Raw genomic sequence first — 26,160 nt, forward strand, 5'->3', positions numbered from 1 at the left:
GCCGTACCATCATATAGACCCATTTCTTTGTTAGGTTTTAACATTTTTAGAAATTATTGATTTAATCTCGTGTACATTTTCCCTCCCACAGGTTGTTCAGGGGACTCTCCCAATTAATCACCAGATAGTCTACCAGTTACAAGACATTTTCAATTTGCTTCCAGACATAAGCCACGGAAATTTTGTGAATTCTTTATATGTGAAGACAAATGATCAGATGTTAGTTGTATATCTTGCAGCTCTAATACGTTCCATCATAGCACTTCACAATCTTATCAACAATAAGCTAACCAACAGAGATGCAGAAAAGAAGGAAGGTAAAAAAGATGATGTGAAAGACAAGGATAAGAAAGATGAGAAGAGCAAGGAAGATAGCAAAACGGAAAGTAAAAAGTGATGTTTGTAGACTTAGTGTTGATGAATATTTTGTTTGTCAACCACTTTGAATTGTATAGGACAAGTGTTCTCATGTGTTAACATGCAAGACTACAAACTCGCCAATACTTAAAACTGAGTGACATTTCAGTAGTGTCGCATAACTGCTATTAGCATCGTGTGTGTTATAACACTATGAAGAGATTAAAAGTCCAACATTTTGCTATTTATTTTGTAACTAAATGTTTTGGATGTTCTGGCAGATTTTAGTTGATGAACCTTGGTGAGTGAAGCTAACATACCTTTGTTAACTTTTTAATGTTTGATATGACTAAAATATAACATCATTCACTATGTATTTTTGCAGGCTGATGGTTCCCAGTAAATGATCTCTGAAAAAGTTTGTTCATTTTGTGTCTATTCTGGACCTCTGTAAATTGTATTACTGTTTGCACTGTTAAAAATAATGACATTTAATAAAGAAGATCTATGAATTTGTACAAGTTAAATTAAAACTGTATGTAATGTTTCATTAGTATTCTCAAACCTGAATCCTACAGCAATTTTTAGCATATGCCACAAAGTAAAAGTGAATGGAATTACAGTAATTCCTTGCTATATTTGGACTAATGTGTTGAAAATGTTGCTGTAATTTGGGCTGAAGTTTACTGCCCACTGCTGCTCTTTGTGCAGTGTAGAGTAGATCATTATTTGAGGTTGGAGACAGCAAATGGGATGACACCTGTATGCCAGAAAATATGAACTGCTCACATGATTGATATAAGTAATACTTTTGCACTTACTTGTAATGTAGAAATAGTCATTAAGGCTTTAATATGAAATAAGAGATATTGATTGTCGCGATACTGATCTGTAACTTAACCTGAGGTCTATGTTAGGTTGAAAGTTGTTAGTTTTATACGCCTAATGTGTGAAGCAAGTGATATGAACAAACTGAAAACATAAATTAATAGAAGTGTGACTGCCAAAGATTGCTGTGGGCCATCCACATGCTATGATGATAATTTCTTATGTGCAGGTTGGAATATCAAAAATTACAAAAAGGAAAGATTATTACCCACTGTAAAGATGACACATTAAGTAGCAGAGAGGCACAACGAAAAGACTGTAACACACAGAACTTTCAGCCATATCCTTCTTCACAAAGGAAGGGGAGGGACACGCGCACACACACAGCTGTCTCTGGGTGTCGTGGCCAGACTGCTTTTTCGTTGTGCCTGTTTTCAACTCAGTGTGTCATCTTTAAGATGAGTAGCACTCTGTTTTCTTTCTTTCCTTCTATTTACCCCAGAAAAAGATATATTCCCTTGCTCCCCGACATTGACTTACTGGTGCTTAGACCATTAGTATTGCCAGGTTGTTGTCACGTTAGAAACTAATAGTTACTTTCTAGCAATCTAAGCAAAATCTCTCTTACACCATGTATACTCCATCATCTTAATTCCTAAGATTGTTCACAACAAACACTACCTCACATGCTTAAATATAATTGCTAAGTAGACTAGGCTTTCTCCTGGATGGCCTGGTAACAGGTTTGGATAAAATGTCTTATTCTGTGATGTATGAAGGCCATTGACAATAGTAGGTCTTTGCCTTTTCTATATCGGGTGATCAAAAAGTCAGTATAAATTTGAAAACTGAATAAATCACGGAATAATGTAGATAGAGAGGTACAAATTGACACACATGCTTGGAATGACATGGGATTTTATTAGAACCAAAAAAAATACAAACGTTCCAAAAATGTCCGACAGATGGCGCTTAATCTGATCAGAATAGCAATAATTAGCATAACAAAGACAAAGCAAAGATGGCGTTCTTTATAGGAAATGCTCAATATGTCCACCATCATTCCTCAACAATAGCTGTAGTAGAGGAATAATCTTGTGAACAGCACTGTAAAAAATGTCCGGAGTTATGGTGAGGCATTGGTGTCAGATGTTGTCTTTCAGCATCCCTAGAGATTTCGGTCGATCATGATACTCTTGCGACTTCAGGTAACCCCAAAGCCAATAATCGCACAGACTGAGGTCTGGGGACCTGGGAGGCCAAGCCTGATGAAAGTGGCAGCTGAGCACACGATCATCACCAAACGTGTGTAAGAGATCTTTCACATGTCTAGCAATATTTTATTTTATTTTTTGTTCTAATAAAACCCCATGTCATTCCAAGCATGTGTGTCAATTTTTACCTCTCTATCTACATTATTCCGTGATTTATTAAGTTTTCAAATTTATACTGACTTTTTGATCACCCGGTATATAGACACACAGGTGTCGTGAGTGGGTTGCAAGTAGGGTTCACTTCATGTTTGCCTCTTCTTGTTCAATTTAATATCTTGAATGCCTCTTGTGGAATGAAGGAAAATTTGTAGTATTCTATTGCAACCATTGTATCTTCAGCCAGGTAAGTGACTCTCCAAAAATGCTTTGTTTTCTGTGAATATACATTAACAATAAAAGTCACTGAAATTAATAAAATTGTTCTGCTCAAGTTTGGCTAAATTTGTGGGTGAATTCCTAGACTTGTTTAGAAACCTCCAACTTTCTACTACAGTGTTTCTCCTCATGAAATGCATTCATGGACATGACAGAGAAATTAATAGTCCTCTTCTGGGTGCTGCAGGAGTCAATAAACATATTGACGTCATGGACTTCTTCAGGTAACATCATCACATGCTTGCAAATGCAGAAGCTATTTTATTTGCTATGTGACCAGCAATAGTTTCATCAAACATATAACAATAACAATGAGCAGATTGTGATTTGTGATTAGTTACAGTGTCCACAATGACCATTTATAGAAAGCTGCCCCCCCCCCCCCCCCCCTCATTATTGCCAGTTTTTTGCTGAAGTTCCTGCACTGCATGTCCCATTTCTCGCAAGGATCATTCTTGGCCCAATGGAAGGACATTAAAATTTTTGACAGATATTTTATGATAGAAGTGTCTCATGTTTACAATATAGGAAATGATAGATTGCTACTTACCATAAAGAGGACATGTGAAGTTGCAGAGAAGCATGAGGTAAGGGATTAAGAGCAGGAGTTGTGTGTCGTCCATCCTTACAGAAGCCCTGCTCCCAATCTCTTACCTCATGGCTCATACCCCTGTAATAGACCTAGATGTAAGACCTGTCCCATACATCTTCCCACCACCAGCTACTCCAGTCCAGGCACTAACAGCCCATCAAAGGCAGGGCTAACAGTGCAACGAGTCGTGTAGTCTACAAGTTAAGCTGCAACCACTGTGCTGCATTCTATGTAGGGATGACAACCAACAAGCTGTCTGTCCACATGAATGGCCACCGACAAACTGTGGCTAAGAAACAAGTGGACCACCCTGTTGCTGAACACGCTGCCAAACATGATACCCCTCATCTCAGTGATTGCTTCACAGCCTGTGCCATATGGATCCTTTCCACCAACACCGGCTTTTCTGAATTGCGCAGGTGGGAACTTTCCCTGCAATACATCCTATGTTCCCATAACCCTCCTGGCCTCAACCTTCATTAGTCGCTGTCTTCATCCATCCAGCCCCTTCCCTGCTCCCATTCTTACACTACACAGTTGTCATTGCACCACCACACCCAGCCTTTTTTTATTTTATTTTATTTATTTATTTCTCTCCTTTTCCGCTACTTCCCCCCCCCCCCCCCATCCCCTCCCCACCACTCCCCTGCCTGCCGCCCAACCTGCAGCATTTCACTGTCCACCATACTATCCCTCTCCCTCCCTGCCCCAGCCTTCTACTTTCCCCCCCACCCAGTCGCCAGTCCCATCATGCACCGGTGCTGTTGCTCGCAGTGTGGTTTCAGTTGCCCGAGACTGCAGTTGTGGTTGCGAGTTGCATTTGTGTGTGTGTGTGTGTGTGTGTGTGTGTGTGTGTGTGTGTGTGTGTGTGTGTGTGTGTATTTTGTTGACAAAGGCCATTGGCCAAAAGCTTTTAAGTGTAAATACCTTTTTGTTGTTCCTATCTGTGACTTAGCATCTCCACTATATGCTGAGTAGCAACTTTCCTTCTCATAATATTATTACATTCCATCCTGGATTCCCCATTGTTTGGTTATACAAGATAGTGATAATGGCAACAATGAAAATGACATCATTCCTCTAACTGTGTGGAAGAGTGTGCAGAGATTTAAGTAGATTTTTTCCACATGCATTACCTGCATTAGTGTTATTAATAACTCATATCTGAATTCCATGTAGTGCTAGGGCATTTTGTGCACAAACTACACCCCCCCTCCCCCACAGGCATGCATGTCTGCACTTTGTGATTCATAAGAACCATTGGGGAGGGCCCATATAACATTGAGACATCCTGTTGTTGCTTCTTGTGACGTAGTGGGGACCTGCTTGGCCTTTAATTTTCAGACCGTGAAGGAGGGAAGTGCATGAGCACAATCCAACGACCTACCTCTGCTTGTGCTTCTCCTCACACATCTCCCGCTCCACCCTGTTACAACCCATAAACACAGTTTATCCCTTAATATGGCTCTATTGTACTTAGATGTGGTACACACATTAAATATTTCTTTTTAACCCACTTCATTCAAAAACAATTGTTTTATACTGTTAGAACACTATTTTTAATAGTCTGCAATTTTCCATCCCCTGCAATGCAGAAACTATTAGTCCTAGAGGAAAAAATGAGTAGGAAATTTAATACGATCTAATTTTGCAGTGGGAAACATTTTCGCTTGAAACCCACCCCTGACCACTTCTCGCGCCCCACTGGTCATGATTTTTAGTATATTGTTCAGGACAATCCCTCCTAGCATGTGCAAAAATGTGTGACTACACAGTTTTTTCCCACACCTTTTCTTCTTTGACTGCATTAAACTTTGATGAGCAATAGTAGGTGGCTTAAAAACTCTGAAAATTTTACTGGCGATGTTTTGGAGAGCTGCATCAAAGGAGTCTTCAATGTAAGGTCGCAACAATTGTTTCATTCATTTGACAATTTTTGCTTGATCTCATTTGTTCAAAATACTTCTCTCTTTCATTTTAAGTAACAGTATAAAAATGCAACAAGCCAGACTCGGTGAATAATGTGTACAAAACTGCTGTCGTTCTTTTTTTGGTCAAAATTGTGTAATTTTAAATGACGAATGACCCAGATTGGAAGATGTTATCCTGAGATTGTCGCAATGCAGGCCATTTTCTTCGCAGTACCTCAAATGATTGTTTTATTAGTTAAAGGTGGTAATGCTGCATACCTATGGTATAAATTAATTGTTTTTACATTGGTTGTTAAATTTTATATTTTTTACAAACTGTTTAAGCCTATATTGTAATATCCTGTGAACACTTGGTACTTGTGGCAGGAGTTTTTCCTGAGGTTCTGCCGTGTCAGTAACTTTCAAAATTATTGATCAAATGAAACAATGCTCACAAAAATAAGTAATATGACTAAAGAGATTTTTCTCAATAGATGATGATTGGTCATCTGATCAAAAACAAGGTGTACACTTTACTACAATCATTCTGCCCACAGTTTAGGAATTATAGTTGCTTTTGGGTGCCTCTTGTACAGGCATCTTACAATGAAATTTGAGCTCCAATTTTACAAAACATGTGAAACGTCAAACCTATATATATTCATATTCCTCATGGTGACTGCAATACATTTAGGTTGCTCTATGGTACTACAGTCCTGTCTCTACTGTTATCCGTGGAACTGAGTGCAGGGTGATGTGTCCTCGCCCTGCTTCCCACAACTCTTCCGCAAAACAGTAGAGGGAAAGTATTCAAGTAGCACTAGCTTCTCATGTTAGCTGTGCTTACTAATTTTACCAACAATGAGGGTGTGGCAGAACTGCCAGAAAACGTTAATATCTTTGCTTTTTTGTACTTCATTTTACCTACTTTGGTTGTTGACTAGTTGGTGTGAGACATTTGCCATGGCTGTTACCGTGATTGTCGAAAGCTATTTCCTTGTGTTTTGATTTATCTTGTGCCAATAAAAATATTACATAGTGAAAGTAAATGGTGTTCTCTGTGTTATAACATTCACCATAAGGGGAATAGTGGCTAAAGATCAGATACAATAATTTGCAGTTACGAAAACCAATGATGAGACCATGAAAGGCCACTTTCGAATTGTTGAGGTGAGATAAAGTAGTTTAATGCACTCTGGATTTGGTGTGGGTTCTCCATTGGCGAGAAAACATACTAGTAAACGTAAAGAACCAGTTTGCTTTTGTAATGTTGTTCTACGAAGAACTGACAGAAGACTGTTAACATGAGAAAACATACTGTTGTACAATGCCTGTTGTGATATCCATTTTGTAAAACAATTTTTCTACTCATTTATTTTTCTTTCTTTCTGCCAGCTTCTTCTTCTTTTTCTTCTTCCTTCTCTAGTTATATTGAGGTACGTTTATTACATTCTTCTTAAAACATTTTGGTAAAAATACAGGTAACCTTAACTGTTGACAAGAGTAGTCACAAATTTGTCATCACAATAAATAACACTCGTTTTTATATTTTGTCATCTTCAGCAAATAATAATTCATTAAACATTTTCTATACTAACAGTATCTCCGGTTTTTGACTGTATGACAAGCATGTACTGGACTTGAGACCATATCTTATTTTGTTTGTTTGAAATTTTGTGTTCAAAGAGTTCCTGCTATTCGTGCTATTTTTTATAGCAGTTATCTCACTATCAGTGGTGCTGATGCAATGAGACTGAAGTAGTTGTTCCATTGCCTGTCAGGTGATTATGGCTCTATAACTAATGACACCGCAAAACTGTTGCATTGTGCAGGAGTTATCTGCTTGTAACTTTTCTAGAACTGGCATTTACATCTTTTGTTATAATAATTCTTTTATGTGAATGGTGCAGTGTTTTACACATTATGGCTTTCCCTAACACATTGACTGCCACAATGGTGCTGACGGTCACAGAAGAGCCTCATATCTGAGCTTTGTGTCTGGCAGTGAAACATCCATAACTAAGCATACGGCAGTCAAAGTTTTAAACTAGCTGTTTACTAAATGAATAGTATTGAAGAATACTCTTCACCATTTCTTAGCTGGATTTGTGACTTGTGAACCAGGGATTCTCCTTGATCAGCTTTGTCAGCCCTCTGTTACTGTAAACTCCAGTCATGCTTCAGTGACCATCATTTGGCCTGAGAAAAGTTGCATGAGTGCGTGAGTGCGTGCGTGCGTGTGTGTGTGTGTGTGTGTGTGTGTGTGTGTGTGTGTGTGTGTGTGTGTGTGTGATCTCATTTTACCCAGATTCACTAGGTAGATAGAATTCCCTAAAAGTAAATCCTTTTTGCTCAAAGTGAGTAATATTAAGAGTGAGTGGGTGGTCTAGTTGGATAGGTTTTGGGGCACCTGTTTGACTCCACATTTTAGGTTACTCAGATGTGGGGGTTTGCCTGGGGAAACATCCAAAAAATGTTCAAACGAGTGTGAATTCCTAGGGGACCAAAGTGCTGAGTTCATTGGTCCCTAGACTTACACACTACTTTAACTTATGCTAACACCACACGCACGCAACTTTTCTCAGGCCAAATAAATTATGGTCACTGAAGCATGACTGGAGTTTACAGTAGAGGGCTGACAAAGCTGATCAAGGAGAATCCCTGATTCACAAGTCACAAATCCAGCTAAGAAATGCGCGCGCACCTGAGGGAGGACGCAAACCTCCAGAAAGAGGTGCCGTGCAATCTGTGACATGGTGTTTCAAACTGCGCAGCAGAAGTTTACCAACCATAGTTGTTAATGGCACCAGAAAAAGTAGACATCAAATAGCTAAAGAAAATATCCTCTTTCCATATGTACAACAAATTTCAAATCCTCATATTTGAATTACCTAAGCATGTAAAACAGCTTTAATTCAAGCAAAGGTGATTGAACATACTAACATAATACACTTACATCTTTGTGAAGGCATGAATGTAGATTACTACTCAGTGTGTATTTAAAAAAAAAAAAAACTTTGAACAGCAACCCCCCCCCCCCTCTCTCTCTCTCTCTCTCTCTCTCTCTCTCTCTCTCTCTCTCTCTCTCTCTCTCTCTCTCTCTCTGATGATCCCCATCTCCCCCCCCCCCCCCCACACACACACACACACAAAACCTTATGCTTGTAAGAGTTCTGAGAAAAGGTTTGTATTTATTATTCATTCATTCATTCATTTCTATTTCCCAAAGAGGACCAGAAGTGTAATCAAAAATAAACCAATGTTCAAAATAGAGAAACTGAAACCACCCTTATAGGAAACATTTACAACTGCTAATGATGAGAGACTCAATGGGACAAGTAATCTATACAAAATCATATAGATTCCTTTAGCCTGTTGCATGACCACCTCAGTCTACTGCAGCAGTAGAGAAAGATGGGGAAGGAAGGACATTGATAGTACTTTGTTTAACTTGGTATATGGTACGGTGATTTAAGGTATTGAGAAAGAAATAAAGCTCTTGAGCTAAACAAGGAGTCTTTTCCTATCTCTTCTGGATCCATACTTCAAGTTATGCAACTCAAAGACTGCAATCATGTTGCTTTAAAAAGGGCTGAAAGCTGGGTTGCTGCTTTGTCACTGATTTACATCACTTTTTGCCCACCTTACTAACCACTCTTGCAATGCGTGTAATTATACCTAGATCAGTATAGCATGGTGATTGAGAGTCCAGTACAGGAAAGGCCAATGTTGTTGGTTCACATTTGTCTGCACACTCGATATGACTGCAGTAGGAACAACTGGATGTTTCAATTCTGACTGTTCTGGACACATTCACTTGCTTCCCGTTAACATGCTGTGTTGGGATTGCTTAGCAGGGTGGTAATTATTTTATTACTTACCAGCATCCTTTCGAAAGTGTTTGAGTACATTCTGTTGCGTAAAATAAACAAGCCATGCAGAAAAACAATGCAAACAACAAAAAAGAATTGTGATTGTCTGTTACTGACAGCAAGTGTTGCTTGCAACTGACTGTAGCAATTGGAAGATGTGGTAACATAGCAATAGCACAACGATGAACAGAATGGAAGACATAGCAGAGTTCATTCTTTGAGTAGCTGTTGGTATGGTAGCCTTCCTGCACACAAGTAGCTGTGAATCACTTTGTTATTCATATCTATTTATAAATGAGACATTGATAAAGTGGTCAGATTCATACTTGTGTTTGTTTCACATTTCTCCTCCTCCTCCTCCTCCTCCTTCCCCCCCCCCCCCCCCCCCCTTCCTCTAAACCACTTTGAGTAAATGCTAGAATGCTTCCTTGTAATGGTATGACCAATTTCTTCCCCAGGCATTGTTCAATGTGAACTAATGTTCGATGTGTCTAATTATCTTGACACCGAAAGTACATTAAACTCTTAACCTTTCTTATCTTCAAGCTGTGTGTGTGTGTGTGTGTGTGTGTGTGTGTGTGTGTGTGTGTGTGTGGTACATAACTGTGTGAATGATTTATGTACCAGCAAACAACTAATCAATAACTACTACAGCCTTGCATTATTTAAAAATAATTGTAAAGAAGCAGTCAGCTGGAAAGTTAAAAGTTAGTTTGAATGCTATAGTGCTTGATTAGGCAAGACCCTAGTGCAGGGGGCAGGAAAAATAGTTTCCATGTGGACTTTGCCTCTTTGTTGTGGGTTCAGAGCAGTATTCTTTCTATACATCTGACTTAAAGCAAGAAACTGAAAATTCGTACTAATTCTAAAGGAAATTAAAAATGTTATTTGATAATACTACTACAAATAACACAGTTGTGGCATAGACATGCAAGAGGCAGGCAACCATGTTGAAAATGAATAGTAGTACTGCATAAAGGCTGGACTGGTCACTAATCACAGAGTTATATTTCAAAATTAGAATGACAGAGACTGCTTTATGATTGTTATGTAGACATCTTGTAACCTTTATGCCTATGTGTAGCATGTTGCTCCTGGGCATCTGAAAATGGCTAAGTTCAAAATACATCATATTATGAGCAATAAAGTCATTCTAATTTTGAAATATGACTTTTTGGTTAGCAACCAGTCCAGCCTTTATGCAGTACTACTGTTCACTGCTACAAATCTTATTTCTACATTCAAGGATTGAGGAGTCCACTTAGCTGCATTGTAAGTGGTAATGCTCATAGTAAACAGCACTCTTCCTAATGGCAAACAGCTGTCGTATTACTCATGAAGGTATTAAGGTATAGCTCTAAAATTCCTTCACCAAAGAAGATGAAGTAAATATTCTTGAATTCAAATCTGTAACAACTGATTTAGAAGGATATATCCTTGGTGTAGCAAAGTAGTTTAAATCACTTAATAAAGGCAAGTCTCCCAGTCCAGATCGTATATCAGTCAGGTTTCTTTCAGAGTATGCTGATACAAAAGCCCCATACTTAGATATCATATACAACAGCTCACTAGCCGGAAGATCTGTACCTGAGGGCTAGAAGGTTGTACAAGTCCTACCAATACCCATAAAGGAAAAAGGAATAATCCACCGAATTACAGACCCATATCACTAATGTTGATTTGCAGTAGGATTTTGGAACCCTGAGCTACCTTGAAGAGAGCCATTTATTGACAAACAGCCAACACTGATTCAGAAAATATTGTTTTTGTGAATCTCAACTAGTCTCTATTCTCACAAAGGAATGAGTGCTATCGACAGGGGATGTCAAATTGATTTCATATTTTTGGATTTCTGGAAGGCTCTTGACATTGTTCATCACAAGTGACTTGTAATAAAATTGCATCCCTATGGAGTAACCTCTCAGTTGTTCGATTGGATTTGTAATTTCCTGTCAGTAAGGTCACAGTTCGTATTAATGAACAGAAAGTCATAAAGTAAAGCAGAAATAATATCTGATGTGCCCCATGGAAGTGTTATAGGCCCTCTGCTGTTCCTGGGGTACATAAACAAGTTTAGGAGAGAAACTGAGCAGCCCTCTTAGATTGTTTGCAGAGGATGCTGTTATTTATCTTCTTGAAAAGTCATCAGATGACCAGACAAATTGCAAAATGGTTTAGAAAAGATATTTGTATGGTGCAAAAAGTGGCAGTTGACTCTAAATAATGAAAAGTGTGAAGTCACCCACTTGAGTACCAAAAGAAATCCAATGAATTTCAGTTGCATGATAAATCACACAAATCTAAAGGCTATAAATTCAAAGAAATGCTTAGTGATTACAATTATGAATAACTTAAACTGGAAATATCACATAGATAATATTGTGGGGAAAGCAAACCGAAGACTCTGATTTATTGGCAGAACACTCAAATAATGCAACAGATCCTTTAAAGAGACTCTTACATTACAATTGTCTGTCCTGTTCTGGAGTATTATTGTGCAATATGGGACCCACATCAGATAGGGTTGATGAAGGACATTGAAAAGCTCATTTTGTATTATTGTGAAATAGGGGGGAGAGTGCCACAGATATAGTACGCAAATTTGGGTGGCAATCCTTAAAGCAAAGGTGATTTTTCGTTGTGGCAAGATCTTCTTATGAGATTCCAATCGCCAGCTTTGTCCTCAGTGTGTGAAAATATTTTGTTGGTGCCCACCTATATAGGGAGGAATGACCATCATAAGAAAAGGACTCAGAGCTTGCACAGAAAGATTGAAGTTTTAATTTTTCCATGCACTGTTCAAGAGTGGAAAGGTAGAGAAAGAGCTTGAAGGTGGTTCGGTGAACCCTTTGCCAGGCACTTAATTGTGAATTGCAGACTTATCATGTAGATGCAGATACATAGGAAATATACAACTACTCAATATAAGTGAGGAAGCAGCAGCTTTTTTCAAGGTAGTGACTTCCTGTTAATTTTCTTATATTAAACTTAGCTTGAGTAAGCACTTTTGTATGTTAAACTTAATTTGAGTAAACACAGATAATTGATACTCATAGTTGTTTGATAATAATTACTGCAGTTTTAACAGCTGATTCACTTTTTTAATGTGTACAGTGACCCATTGCACAGATCTCTCTCTCTCTCTCTCTCTCTCTCTCTCTCTCTCTCTCTCTCTCTCTCTCTCTGCCTCCCTCCTTAAAGCACCACCAGAATAATGACAGTAAAAACCCAAGGTCTGACCAGAGTTGGAATCTCAAACCTTAGAGTTAGTAGTTTGATACTTGTCCACGGGACTAGTGAATCTATCAAAGTCTAAAGTAATGTGAGAGCTAGTTGAAACTTCTCCAGGAAAAGAGATGATGTAGGCATTTTACTGTTTGAGAATAAATGCCTTTAATCTTAGAAGTTGGGGCATGTCAACATAGCAGCAAAGTTTCTATCTGCTATCCTTTGTTCATTCACCAACTTTCACATGAACTGTTCTGTTACGTGTGATAAATGATCAGCAGGTGGGCGAACTGGATGTAGTATCTCAAATTGGGTAGACTATGTCACAGAGTTGGTTCAGCAAGATACTTTTGCAGAATTCCACAAACTTGGAGACTGTATGCACACCTGTCTTTTTGTGGAATGATGGAAGTTAATCTAAAATAGGGACCTTGCCTCCCAATAACCTTTTTACCAAATGTGATCTTTATGTCTACCGACTATTTTTCTTCCCTGCCGCTCCTTCCATTAACATGCTGACTATTCTGAGAACCCATAACTCAGTTCGCTTCACCTGCAACACTTTGATCCTAGGAAGTTCCCAATGTGTACTGAGCCTGTTGATGCAGTGGCTAAGGTGTGTGTCACATACTTCGAATAAAGTGGGTTTCAAGTCTGCGTCCAGTCCTCCTAATATAGGTTTGCTGTAGTTTCCTTTTATCAGTACAGGTGATTGCTTAAATGGTTCATTAACTGGACCAGTTACTTCCTTCCTCTATCCCAGGCTGCTCCAAAGCTGCTCTAATGGACATGAGACTCCGTCGTTCGCCCACGGGCAGATTGTTTGGACAAGATTCAGTATCGGGGATGGGCATAAAATGGATCCTTCTATTGTCCACCAGACTCATCTACTGATGTAACTGAAAACTTTAGAGAAACCTCAGTTCACTTGTACCTAAGCACCACAGTCACACTGTAATCATTGGTGGAGACTGTAATCATCCAACAATTAAATGCGAAAATTACAGTTTTGTTAGGGGTCGGCGTGATGAGATATCCTGTGAAACAGTACTGAATGCCTTCTCAGAAAACTACCTAGAACAGATAGAAACCCCACTCATGATGGAAACATATTGGATCTAATGGCAACAAATACACTTGACCCCTTTGAGGATGCCCACACTGAAACTGGTTTCAGTGACCGTGATGTGATTGTGACAGCAATGATCACCAAAGTACAAAGGACAACTAAAGCAAACAGAAAGGTATATATGTTCGCAAACAAGATAAAAAAAAATCAGTAGTGTCATATCTCAACAAGGAACTTGAAACTTTCAGCACAGTTCAGGAGGATGTGGAGGAACCCTGGCTCAAGTTTAAAAGAATAGTTAACCACACACTGGATAGATATGTACCCAGTAGAACAACCCATAATGCGAGAGAACCTCATGGCATGAATACACTGAAAAGAAACTTCTGAAGATACATATATTATCGCATAATAGGAGTAAAACAAAGCATAGGGCTACAGATAGAGAGATGATGAATCAAAAACATTTGGCTGTCAAAAGAGCAATGTGTGATGCCTTCAGTGATTACCATAGCAGAATATTGTCAAATTATCTTTCACAGAACCCAAAGAACTTTTGGTCATATGTAAAGGCAATTAGTGGAGCCAAAGTAAGTGTGTGTTCCCTAGCGAATGAGACAGGAATTGAAATTGAGGGTAGCAAAACCAAAGCTGAAATGCTTAACTTGTTTTCAAATGTTCCTTTACAGAGGAAAATCCATAAGAGTTGCCCCAGTTTAATCCTTGCACCAATGAAAAGATGAATGAAATAAGTATTAGTGTCAGTCATGTCGAGAGACAGCTGAAATCGTTAAAACTGAACAGAGCTTCAGGTCTCGATGGAATCCCTGTCAGATTCTGTATTGAATTTGTGGCTGAGTTGGCCCCTCTTTATCCATCATAGATCCCTTGAACAAAGAACTGTGCCCAGTTCATGGAAAAAATCACAGGTCACACCCATTTACAAGAAGTGTAGTAGAAGTGATTCACGAAACTACAACACAATATCCTAGACATTTGTTGTAGAATCTTAGAACATATTCTGAGCTCAAACATAATGAGGTATATTGAACAGAATGATGTCCTCCATGCCAACCAGCATAGATCTGAAAACATTACTCATGTGAAACTCAACTTGAACCTTTCTCACATAACATATTGAAAATCTGGGATCAAGGCAATCAGGTAGATACAGAATTTCTCGATTTGCAATTAGCACTTGACTCAAAACTGCACCTATGCTTTTATCAAAAGGACAGTCATATGGAATATCAAGTGAAATTTGTGAATGGATTCAGGATTTTTTTGTAGGGAGGATGCACCAAGTTACCTTGGATGGAGAGTCATTGACAGATGTAGAAGTAACTTCAGGTGTGCCTCAGACAAGTGTGTTCAGGCCACTGCTGTTCATGTTGTATATTAATGACCTTGAGGACAATATTAATAGTAACCTCAGGCTTTTTGCAGATGATGCATTTATCTATAATGAACTATTATCTAAAAGAAGCTGCATAAATATTCAGTCAGATCTTGGTAAGACTTCAGAATGGTGCAAAGATTGCCAACTCACTTTAAATTTTTGGAAATGTGAAATTGCACACTTCATAAAACGAAAAAAACCTAGTATCCTATGACTATAATGTCAATGAGTCATAGTCGGAATTGACCAACTCGTACAAGTACCTCGGTGTAACACTCTGTAGGGATATAAAATGGAATGATCACATAGGCTCAGTTGGCAGTAAAGCAATTGGTAGACTTCAGTTTACTGGTGGAATACTGGGGAAGTGCAATCAGTCTACAAAGGAGGATGCTTACAAATCACTTATCGACCCACCCTAGAAATACAGTGGGACACACCGTCTACCCTGCACCTCACGGCGGTTTGCAGAGTATAGATGTAGATGTGCATGTAGTGTACGTTATCCTCATTGCATGCACTCTGCACATTTGTGAACTCACTTGCTACCCTTGCCCGTGGCCATTGGTGAAGGCAGTAAAGTCGCGTAGGCTATGGCCTAGCTATGTGGCTGTTAATGCTTCAGCTGTTTTCCCACCCCTGTCCACTGCTGCCTGTGGGTACCTGGTTGTCACTTTTAACTTTCATACATCATTATTCTCCAAATATGCAGTTTCATTGACTTCTTGAAGCATGTCAGTATTCAATATCAGATTTATTGGAGAAAGCTTGTTTTATTAGCACTATTATTATTCTGTTTCCCTTCTTACTGTGGCCACCTCATGTTTAACAAGTAACAGTTTCCTCTTCTCTCTATTCTTCATCACTTATCTATTATTTTTATGTACCTCCACCTCAGTTTGTGAACTAAATTAAACTTATCATTGTATTCAACAGTTCTTATAAGATGCGTTCAGTTTCAGCAGATAGGAATAGGTTAGTTATGAACCTTGACATTTGTATCGAGTCTGTTTTCACTTTTACTTCTACTTCTGCTGTAGAATTTTCTTTTATTTTGTGTATCGTTCTTCTACATTAAACAAGAACACTGGCAACAAGTTGGGTCCTAGCTTTTTGTCCTTTTAAACTCAGACTTGACTGCCTTGATTTTCCAGATAGTTTTACGAATTAAGTATGCGCATGCACTCTTGTGTGTGTGTGTGTGTGTGTGTGTGTGTGTGTGTGTGTGTGTTTTGTACCACAGCCTGAGATAAGATTCATTTCAAATTTTAGCAAGTTTTCTTTCCATAAACAAGACACACCAAGTTGTAGACAGGCACAATTAAGACACTTACATAAGGCTTTCACCCATAACCTTGAACAGTAAAAACACACACACACACACACACACACACACACACAATAAACTTCCAACTCCAGTATCTCGGGTCGGAATGCAACTATCATGCATGCAGCAATATGGAGGGGGCGAGGAAGGGGAAGGGATAATAGTGTACGGGTGGGGAGGGAGACAGATGTAGTCTGATAGTGGGTGTCAGGACTAAACTGACAACAGGAGTAGCGTCAGGAAGTTGTGGGGCAGGGAGGTGGGGAAAAAATGAGCAAAAATGGAGAGGAGTGGGGAGAGACAGGTGGGTGTGTTGTCAGAGGGCTGCAGATAAACAGGGTGGGAGATGAGAATGGGGAGGAAATGATAGGACAGAGAGGCTGGAAACTGTTGGTTGAAGGCTGTGGAGACAGTATGTTACTGTAGGTTGAGCCAGAATAATTGCGGGAGTGGAGAATGTGTTGTAAGGATAACTCCCATCTGCGAAGTCTGTAAACATTTATGGTGGAGGGAAGGATCCAGATGACTCGAGTAGTGAAGCAGCCATTGAAATCAATCTGCCACAGGGTGGTCTACTTTACTCTTGACCATAGTTTGGCAGTGGCCATTCATCCTGGTGGACAGCCAGTTGGTTGTCATACCAATATAAAAAGATGTGCAACGATTGGAGCAGAGCTGGTAAATGACATGGCTGCTTTCACAGATGACCCAGCCCCATAATGGGGTAGTATAAACCTATGACAGGACTGGAACAGGAAGTGCTGGGTGGATGGATTGAGTAGGTTTTGCACCTAGGTCTTGTTCAGGGATATGATCCTTGTGGCAAGGGGTTGGAATTGGGGGTGTCATAGGGATGGACTAAGATGTTGTGGAGGTTGGATGGGCAATAGAATACCACTTTAGGAGGCGTGGGAAATATACTAGGTAGGGTGCCCCTCATTTCAGGCCATGATGATAGGTAATTAAAGCCATGGTGAAGGATGTGATTCATTTGTTCCAGTCCGAAATGGTACTGGGTGATGGAGGGGACACTCCTCTGTGGCTGGTTCTTGCAGGTGGTTGGAGGATTGGGGTGTGAGGGGAAATGGCATGGGAGACCTGTTTGTAGACTAGGCTTGGGGGTAGTGCCTGCCTGCGGCCTTGGTGAGACCCTCAGCATACTGAGCAAGGGAGTTTTTGTCACTGCAGATACGCCATCCCTGGGTGGCCAAACTTATGGGAGGGATTTTTTGGTGTGAAAGGAACAACAGCTGTCAAAATGCAGTTACTGATGGTGCATTTAATGTGGACAGAGGTGTGAATGGAGCCATCAGAGAGGAGGAGGTCAACATTTAGGGAGGTGGTATGCTGGGTTGAGGAGTACCATGTGAAGTGGATGAGTGAGAAGGTATTGAGGTTGTGAAGCAACGAAGATAGGATGTCTTGGCCTTGAGTCCAGACCATGAAGATATCACCAATGAACCTGAAACAGGTTAGGGGTTTGGTGTTTTGGGAGACTTGGAAGTTCTCCCCTGGATGCCCCATGAAGACGTTGGCATAATAGGGTGCCATGCTGGTGCCCATGGCTGTGCCATGGATTTGTTTATATGCCTTCCCTTCAAATGAGAAGTAGTTGTGAGTTAGGATAAAGTTCGCAAGGTGTACGAGGAATGAGGTAGTAGGTTAGGAGTCTGAAGGATGTTGGGAAAGGTAGTGTTCAATAGCAGTAAGACCATGGCCATGGGGGATGTTGGTGTATGGGGAGGTGATGTCAACAGTGATCGTCAGTGAAGGAAATGGTTGGTATCTTTGACATGGAAGGCTATTTTACGGGCAGTTGGTTGGAGGAGTTGGTCAATGAAGGCTGAAATTCTTTCAGTGGGGGCACAATAACCAGCCACAATGGTTTGTCCAGGGTTGTTGGGTTTGTGGATTTTGGAGAGTATGTAGAAGGTGGGTGGGCAGGGTGACATAGGGGTGATGAGGGAAATGGATTCAGGGGAATGTTCTGAGGACAAGTGACAAGACTGGAAAAGAATGTGTTAGGATGATGCACACGTACTTAACCATACTCTTCTTCCTCTGTCCCTGCCTTAATCCCATTTTCACCCTAACAGTATTACACTGTGTGTGTGTGTGTGTGTGTGTGTGTGTGAGAGAGAGAGAGAGAGAGAGAGAGAGAGAGAGAGAGAGAGAGAATAAGTAAGTAAGTAAGTAGAGCAGTCATTCTACCAGTATAATGGATCAGGATATTTTGTTTGTAATATTGACTTCACTAAAGACAATTGGATTTAAGAAGAAATTGTCAGTGGATGTTGCACAGCATCCATCTATTTTTGTTGGAGATTTTTGCTGTGAGGAATAGTATGCCACTAACGTTAGATATTGTGGGCCAAAAATCAGTTTCAAGCTATGTCTATGAAATTTATTAAAAGGTTCTACTTACTGTAAGTGTAACTTAGTTGCTCAATAGATATCTAAAAGATTAAAACCAAATATTTTGATTTGGACTCTGATCTTGTTCTCAGTGCCTTACTTTTGTTTATGAATTGAGTGGAAAGTTGAAATGAATTGAACAGGATGTGAAACAAACCGTCAAAAGTAGCTAAATGTTTTATGTTACTGAATGTTTTATGTATATAATATTTCCTTTTTTGGTAATTTGCATTGTACTTTGCATTATTTGGTAGATGGTAGCACATGCCAAAGTACAAATGCACTGGTACACACAAAAGTTAGTGAAGGATAAGTATGACTGTCATTTTCGCAGATTACGGAAGCAACATTATTCTTGTGGAAACAGAAAATTCAGCTAGGAAAGAGATATATTGGTTTCTTGTTTAAGATGCAGTGGGCTCCATTTTCCACAATTATTAGCACAGTTACGTTGCACCACAATTTAAAAGCTATAATAATGCCCATGAGAGAAAATGAGCTTATTAACTCAGTTTATCTCTCATGGAATTTGACAGATGATAGCTCTATTCTTATTTGAAAAAGTCCACATTAAGCACCTAACCTGCTGTTTTCTTGTCACTTAAGAGAATGCAGCATTTCAATTTGGATATAGAATAACATTTCAATTTGGATATAGATAACCAAGCGTAGGACAAACAATAGAACATGCATTTTAATTGCTGAATTATTGAACAATGATGTTTTGTTAAGAACCTAGAGAACTGTATGTTTTCATTAATGTAGCCATCAAAACCCACACTTTTTTTTTAAGACAAGGATAATGTGCATGTTGCAAACACAGTTTTCAAGTTTGTATTTACACACCAGTTTGATTGTGCTTCAAGTCACATTGATATTCATAATGTTTTCTGGTTAAAGTAGCCACTCACAACCTGATGTGACTTTTTGTTGGATTATCTAAAGTTCACTACAAACCAGCAATATAATGTGTATACAGAGGTTGTAATAGGATTCGTACCATAGGAATATCAATAACTCCAGAGTATTTATGGAAAAAGGTATATGCCAACAACACTGTCATACTAAGCATGTTCTATTGTACCACATTAAGTTCAATGTCATTATAATAAATTTTTTTATATAAACAATGTACACTGCCTTCTCGGTAGGAGATATTTCATGCTCCAACCTGTTGTATAAACTCATAGGAACTAAACCAGAGAATGAACTCTTCAGTTTTAATGGACAATTATGTTAAGACTGCAGTTACAATTTATATTAAATTATTAAGCAAAATGTCTGGCCTTTTAGGTTGTTCTTTCACTTCCAGCTCTGTTCTCTGACTCTGATTCTTGGCAGATGTTGTTCCCAAACTAATGTTGCTACTGTATGAAGAAAAGCTCATTGGTATCACCTTTTATACAAATTACTGTCCATAGACTAGATTACAGTTGTGAAAGTGCCTCTTTGCACTTTTGAAATATTAAATTAATGCTAAACATGATATAAAACACCATAAAAATGTCATCATAAAGTAAAGATATAAAGCTATACTAGCACACAAGCAAGTAGTGGAGTTCCTTATATATTCATATATTCACATTCCTTTTGTTATTCATCTGCCATAGCTTTGTTTTGCAATGGCTTAAATTTTATTTTGTACATAGCTTCTTTTTTACTTAGAAATAATTTTTTCTATTGGAAATTTGTCTCTGTGTAGAATGTCTGAGATCACACACTCTCTTCACATAATATGCACTGTCATTAGAATCAGAACAAGGATAGAGGTTTTAACCCGTGGTTGTTGGTTAGTCATGCGTCTTCTTCCATGACCGACATAGGGTTCCAGCTCAGTATTATTGTAGTTTCTGAAGTACCAGTCTATGGAACTATTGTGTCTCCACACAGTCTCTGCTGGTGGTCTGACTGCAGGAGGATCTTCTGCAGATCTGGGATTTGTGTTTGGTTCAGGTCCTCGAAGGTAATCTTCTACTGGCTCAGGACCTGGAGATAACTGGGGTGGTGTTAAGACTTTTGTGATAGTGGATTTCCCTGTAGGTGGCCTCGATGGCTCTTGTGGAATCAGTAGACTTGACAATGATGATGGCGCTTGCAAAATTTTCACTGAATCTTCCGAAGTATCAGCTGCAATTGAGAGGCCACCTTGCAATGGCTGCAGTGTATTCCTTGTAGTTGTTGAACCTGTGCAGCACAACAAAACAGATATGTAATACATAAAGAGGTTTAGACTATTTGAAAATTTGAACAATCTGTAATCATTTTCAGTTTACCTGGTGTTGAGGTTGTAGTTTGAGAAGTATTATTATAGTGCCCTGTTGCAAATGTCTCAGTCAAAAATTTTGCCATATTTAAAACTGCTGCTGTTTGATTATTGTCAGCCATTAGGTCATGCTGTTTTATTGATGAATGTTGAGATTTCTTATGAATATTACTTGGGGTTCCAAAATGTGATGGTACAGAAGTCTGTTGTAATACTTGCTGGCTGTAATTCACTTCCTTCGATAAAAGAGCATGATTGTCAGAGGTATTTGAACTTAGCGTAATATGTCTTTGGTTTGGCAATGAAGTATTAACGTGAGTGTAAGTCACTAACTGGCTGTCTTTTTCACTAAACTCAGACTTGCTTGATAAAAGTCCTTTTGTTAGAGGAAAGTTGCTGATAATTGTGAGTGGATCCATAAAATCTGGTTTAAGTGGAAGTTCAGGGTTGATATTTTCTCCTGATTTAAACTCTGTTACCTTCTTCATTTCATTATCATCAGCTGGGAGCATCTGTTTTTGACTAATGAATTTCTTATCTTCTTGTGTCTGTGGTAATGTTATTTTCTTTTCCATGTGACTTGTAACTGATATGTTTCGTTGTGAGATCAAAGTATTATTAGGCATTTGCTGAGAAGTGAGATTAATTGTTTTATTATTTGTTTTTAAATGAATACTAGGTAACATTTCTCTCATTTCTTGTTTGAGTTGTGGGTTAGCAATTGGTGTGAAGCCACCAGATTCTGGCAACATTGGTATGAAGCCACCGTTTTGTATTTGTGGTGCTGTTGGTGGTGGTATGTGCACTTTCCCTCTTGCCCCAACAAATCTCACCTCCGCAGGACCTGAGTCTGCTTTCCTTGATGAACCCCACAGTCCTCCAAGGCTAAGGCTTGGTAGAGGAATCCCAAAAAATGTTATACCACTAGTACTTGGGGGCACATGCTGTGGTATTTTTATTGGAACAATATCATCAGTACTTGTCTTGTTTCTCTTATTTTGTGTGCCCGCATAAAATGTTGGTGTGTCACCAGATATATAGTGTGAAGACAGACTATCATCTTGATTGGTAAAACCAGGAGTTAAGGTGTTTATATTTGTAGAGGTAGCTGAGAGGCTTGCATTATTTTCTGTATTATTCATATCTTCATACTGGTATTCTACAAAATCATCATAAAAGTATCCAGAATCTTGAGGCAAAGGATGCGGCTCTTGTGTAGGAGAGTTTTCAACCCAAGTAGACAATACTTGAGATGTTCCTTGCACTGAAATATAAAAATACTCATAAGAATAACAGAAAAACAGCAGTAATACATTTTAAATATTAATGAGGATGATAATATTTACCAGAATTCCCAGCTGTCAGTTCACTGTCACATCCTGGTGCAAATTTTTCAGTTATTTGTTCACCCTTACATTCTTGGCGTGACAGCCTTGCATCCTTTAGCAATGAACCATCAGAACAATACAAATCACTTCCAGGTGCTTCTCTCATCCAATTCTGAAGCCAAAGTGAGTTGCAGGTACATGAGATGGGATTACCAGCTATATCGAGCACAGCAAAATTGCTCCTTAGCTTTTTAAAAGTTGGTTCTGGAAATGATGTCATTTTATTGTTTCTGAGGCTGAGGAAGCGAAGCCTTGGCATTTCATTGAAGGGCGATCCTTGTATTGCACATATTCTGTTGTTGTCCATCTGAAACAAGTGTATTTGTTAATATGTATACTGCTTACTAGTAGCATCTGTTTTAAAGCTATATCAAATAGCATAAAGAAAAACATTCTTTTTTCCTTTTTTACAAATTTGTTTTTTTCGGAAGTTTACACTCAAGGAGCTTTGTGGCATAAGCTCTATTATTTATTACCTGTGTTGTACCTCAGCCATATCCTATACACAGATGACTGAAAGACAGTTTACATGTGTAGAGGAAGCATAGGTGGCAATTTAAAACAATGACGGATTGAAGCCCCAGTTACTCTGAATAGGGGCTTAGAGATAAGGAGTAGAGAAGGAATGTGATAGAAGTTGTTGAGAGGAAACCACCAGTGACCATATAATATGATATAAACACAAAATCTGTGAGAAATAAAAATTGAAGTAATGGAATCCTGGCTGAAGAAAACTCAGTTGTCCAATGCATTCAATTTCTTCTCTAGTTAGTGCCTTTCCCTTGTTTGATGTTTTTGTAATTTTTCTTTTTTTGTATGACCTTTATGTACTTCACCTAAATTCTGATTTCTTTCATCTGCTTCTTTTTTCCCCTATAACATTCAAAAGAGAAACTCTGAGTCTGAAGGCTGGGGATTTGTTGTTTTATATTGTTTGTAGTTTTTTTACCATTTTTGCTGTTCTTTAGAACCATTTTTCTAAGTATTTGCATCACAGTTTAATTTGCTGCATGGCATCACCTCTGATTGTTGAAGAATAAAATATGGCAATACTATTTGGAAAAGGCTGGAACCTAAGTACTGTAAAAAGAAGGCTAATAGGACGCTTTGCATTGCATTTTGAGTATTTATAAAACACAACTGAAAAACTCTCAGTAAATTTAAATACTGATTATTGAGATGAGATGCACTGGACATAAATTATATCAGGACATAGTGCCACCATATTGCATAATCTTACTTGTGAGCATTGAAATGTGTCTGGGAGTTATACTTCACGACATGTACATGAGTCAAGTATACTTACTGTACTGTAGTCTGTCAGAATGAAGCACTGGTATCAAGAAAAGAGTTTTAGCTGGAGTGTGTGTAAGTGAGTGAGTGAACAACATAAAATATGAAACAATCTATTGTGCTAAAGTATTGCAATGTTAAAAATCTTGACTTATTCGACTAATGTCTGCACGCTATGTTACTGTCTTGCATTTCTTGTCTACAGCTCATTTGTTGTGCTTTTCTTCTTTTTTACATTTCTTGCTTCTCCTCTACAGTGCAGACTTCCCCTATGCATATTGGTCAATGAGTGTTACATAATTTGAAGACTTGGTGTTCTCACAGCCAAACATGAAAATGACTGCTGTGCAGAAACCTGCCACTATCTTGGATCTGGCACTTATTTTTACCCTGGGTTCTGTTTCTCTTGTACATTATCCTTATTTTCAAATACAGTATTTTACTTTCCCTGACTAGCCCTATCATGAGTCCTTGCTCATTTTACTTCTGCCATATCAGATAATTCAAAATTGTCCTAATCCAGTCCCACTATATCTTCTGAAATTCTACCTAATTCTTGGTATTCCTCCCGCTAGACACACCATAAAAATTGTTAACTTTGACTACCAACCACCATTTCAGAAACATCTTCCTCTTCTGGTTCCACCAGTCACTGACCCTCACCAGCTTTGTCCTACACAGTTACATCATCCACCACAGGCATTGCTTAACTGCCTCTGCCCCTTTTGAAAAATCATGTTGCTTTGTCATGGTTGTTTCACCCATTTCCTCTCATAGATAAAGTCCTTTCTCCTCCAACAGCCAGAACAGCAGTACCAACACCATCTAAGAAAGCAATCTTATTTACATATGTCCTACACACACATCCCCCTTCACTCTTATCCAGTTCCCTTGCCCTTCCCTTACCCACAATTAAACATTCATAATTCTGAGTGGCTTGCTAATCCTACCTAGTCTTCCAAGTTGCCAGAAACTTCCTTCACATACCATAAAATATGAAACACACTACCACCAAATAGCCTCCCTAGTCTCTTTACGGTGGTTTCAATCTATGTTCTGAGTATGATTCCTGTACCTCTATACCCAAATCCTGATAATGTTACCATGGCCTTTATAAGCAGGCAATGTCATGCCTAACCAGTGCAAAAACTCCAATGAGTGGAATAAATTTGTTTCTACCACCAACCAGCTGCTCTCCTTAACACACAATTATCACCTATGCTGTAAAAAATTCAACCACAACATTTGCCTTAACTTTCAGTATCTCTTGTCATGCTTTATGATTAGGGATTGTTCCAAAGGCAGTTTTTTTCATCCTGAAGAGTATATCCATCAGTCATCAGCTTCACTGAAGTACACAGTCCAGTGCTCCCGCCATTTGGGGATTGCCCAATTATTTACCAGAGCAAACTTTTAAAGGGCCTTGGAAACTCTGCGGATGGTACTGTTTGTGTCAGAGGTGTGTGGTACAACATCTCTTTCTTGTTGTGACTGTCATGCAGTCAAGTAACTGCGCAATGATTTTGGTAAATGTCTTAGGTCAACCCTGCAAACTTCACTTGCCACTATATTTACACTTCTCTCAGATGAACTCGTGGCCTATTTCAATTTCTGGAATGCTGGGCTAGTGTATGTAAAATTATCCAGATCTATTTGTTTGCACCAAAAGCATCAAACTTCAGCATGCAAAATGCTTATGTAATAGCACTTATAAACTAATTACTAATTTAAAATGTCAAGACAATAGTACATTTTCACAATATAGTCTACAATGGTATTAAGTTTTTCATACTTTGTTGAACTCCACATGACTGACAATGTGGAATAAGACCTTTTCTTCATACTGTCTTTTGACCTTGCTCCGAGCCTGTTCAGAAATTTCAAAACAGGCCATTCTTCAGTGAAACCAGCAGCTAGATCTTCTGATGGTGTCATCCAGTTGTGTTCAGACATCATCTTCCATGTAGATAATCAAAAACATGTATACTGGCCAAAGTTATGTGTTGCACTCATGAAACTTTTCCTGGATGCCAGTCTTTAAGGAGGAGGATGGTGACCATATAATCTCCGGATTTCAGACGTTCCCTAATGAGTGTACACAACTCATTAAGAGTGATATCTACTTGCTTAGCATGGGCAGAATTCTAACAAGCAGGGCTAACATATTCACCTGTTGCATAAAAACAAAAAAGGTAAAGCTGTAGTTTTAACTGTCACACCTCAGGATTTTTCTGTAATTTTGCACAAGATGATGTTTTTGGCAGATACTTTTTCTTTTACATTTAGCCAGTGCTGCTTGAAAGTTGATGCACAGTCAAGAGTGACCTCTAGATATTTGGCCTGGAAACTGCACTCCAGCTGTGCTCCTCTCCAAGTAACTCAAAGTTTCTTGACAACTTGCCTGTTCCTCCAATCGTATCCCCACACTTGTGATTTGATTTTAACTGGTTCTTACAGCAGCACACAAAGTTTTATCTATGATGATATCACCCTCTCCTCCCAAAGTGAGACCTTTGAACAAGTGTAACTGAATCTTAATGCTGCCTTGGAGGAGTTAGATAAATACTAAC

At 38.8% G+C, this 26,160-nt stretch overlaps 2 protein-coding genes across 2 annotated transcripts in view; one reads left to right on the forward strand and one right to left on the reverse strand.

Moving 5' to 3' along the window:
* The window catches only part of LOC124595295 (26S proteasome non-ATPase regulatory subunit 7-like), a 64,915-nt gene extending 64,020 nt beyond the window's left edge, over positions 1 to 895 (forward strand). Inside the window, exon 5 of the mRNA XM_047133979.1 lies at positions 92 to 895. Within this exon, the coding sequence (XP_046989935.1) occupies positions 92 to 397 (306 nt within the window). The 3' untranslated portion in view covers positions 398 to 895. The remainder of the gene's footprint in view (positions 1 to 91) is intronic.
* Positions 896 to 19,587: 18,692 nt separating this feature from the next.
* The window catches only part of LOC124593781 (protein artichoke), a 185,569-nt gene continuing 178,996 nt past the window's right edge, over positions 19,588 to 26,160 (reverse strand). The window contains exons 13-15 of the mRNA XM_047132130.1: positions 22,256 to 22,604; positions 20,920 to 22,173; positions 19,588 to 20,830 (exon numbers count right to left, since the gene is read on the reverse strand). Of these exons, the coding sequence (XP_046988086.1) occupies positions 20,373 to 20,830; positions 20,920 to 22,173; positions 22,256 to 22,604 (2,061 nt within the window). The 3' untranslated portion in view covers positions 19,588 to 20,372. The remainder of the gene's footprint in view (positions 20,831 to 20,919; positions 22,174 to 22,255; positions 22,605 to 26,160) is intronic.

This window comes from Schistocerca americana, chromosome 2, assembly GCF_021461395.2.
Source record: "Schistocerca americana isolate TAMUIC-IGC-003095 chromosome 2, iqSchAmer2.1, whole genome shotgun sequence".
NCBI lineage: Eukaryota > Metazoa > Arthropoda > Insecta > Orthoptera > Acrididae > Schistocerca > Schistocerca americana.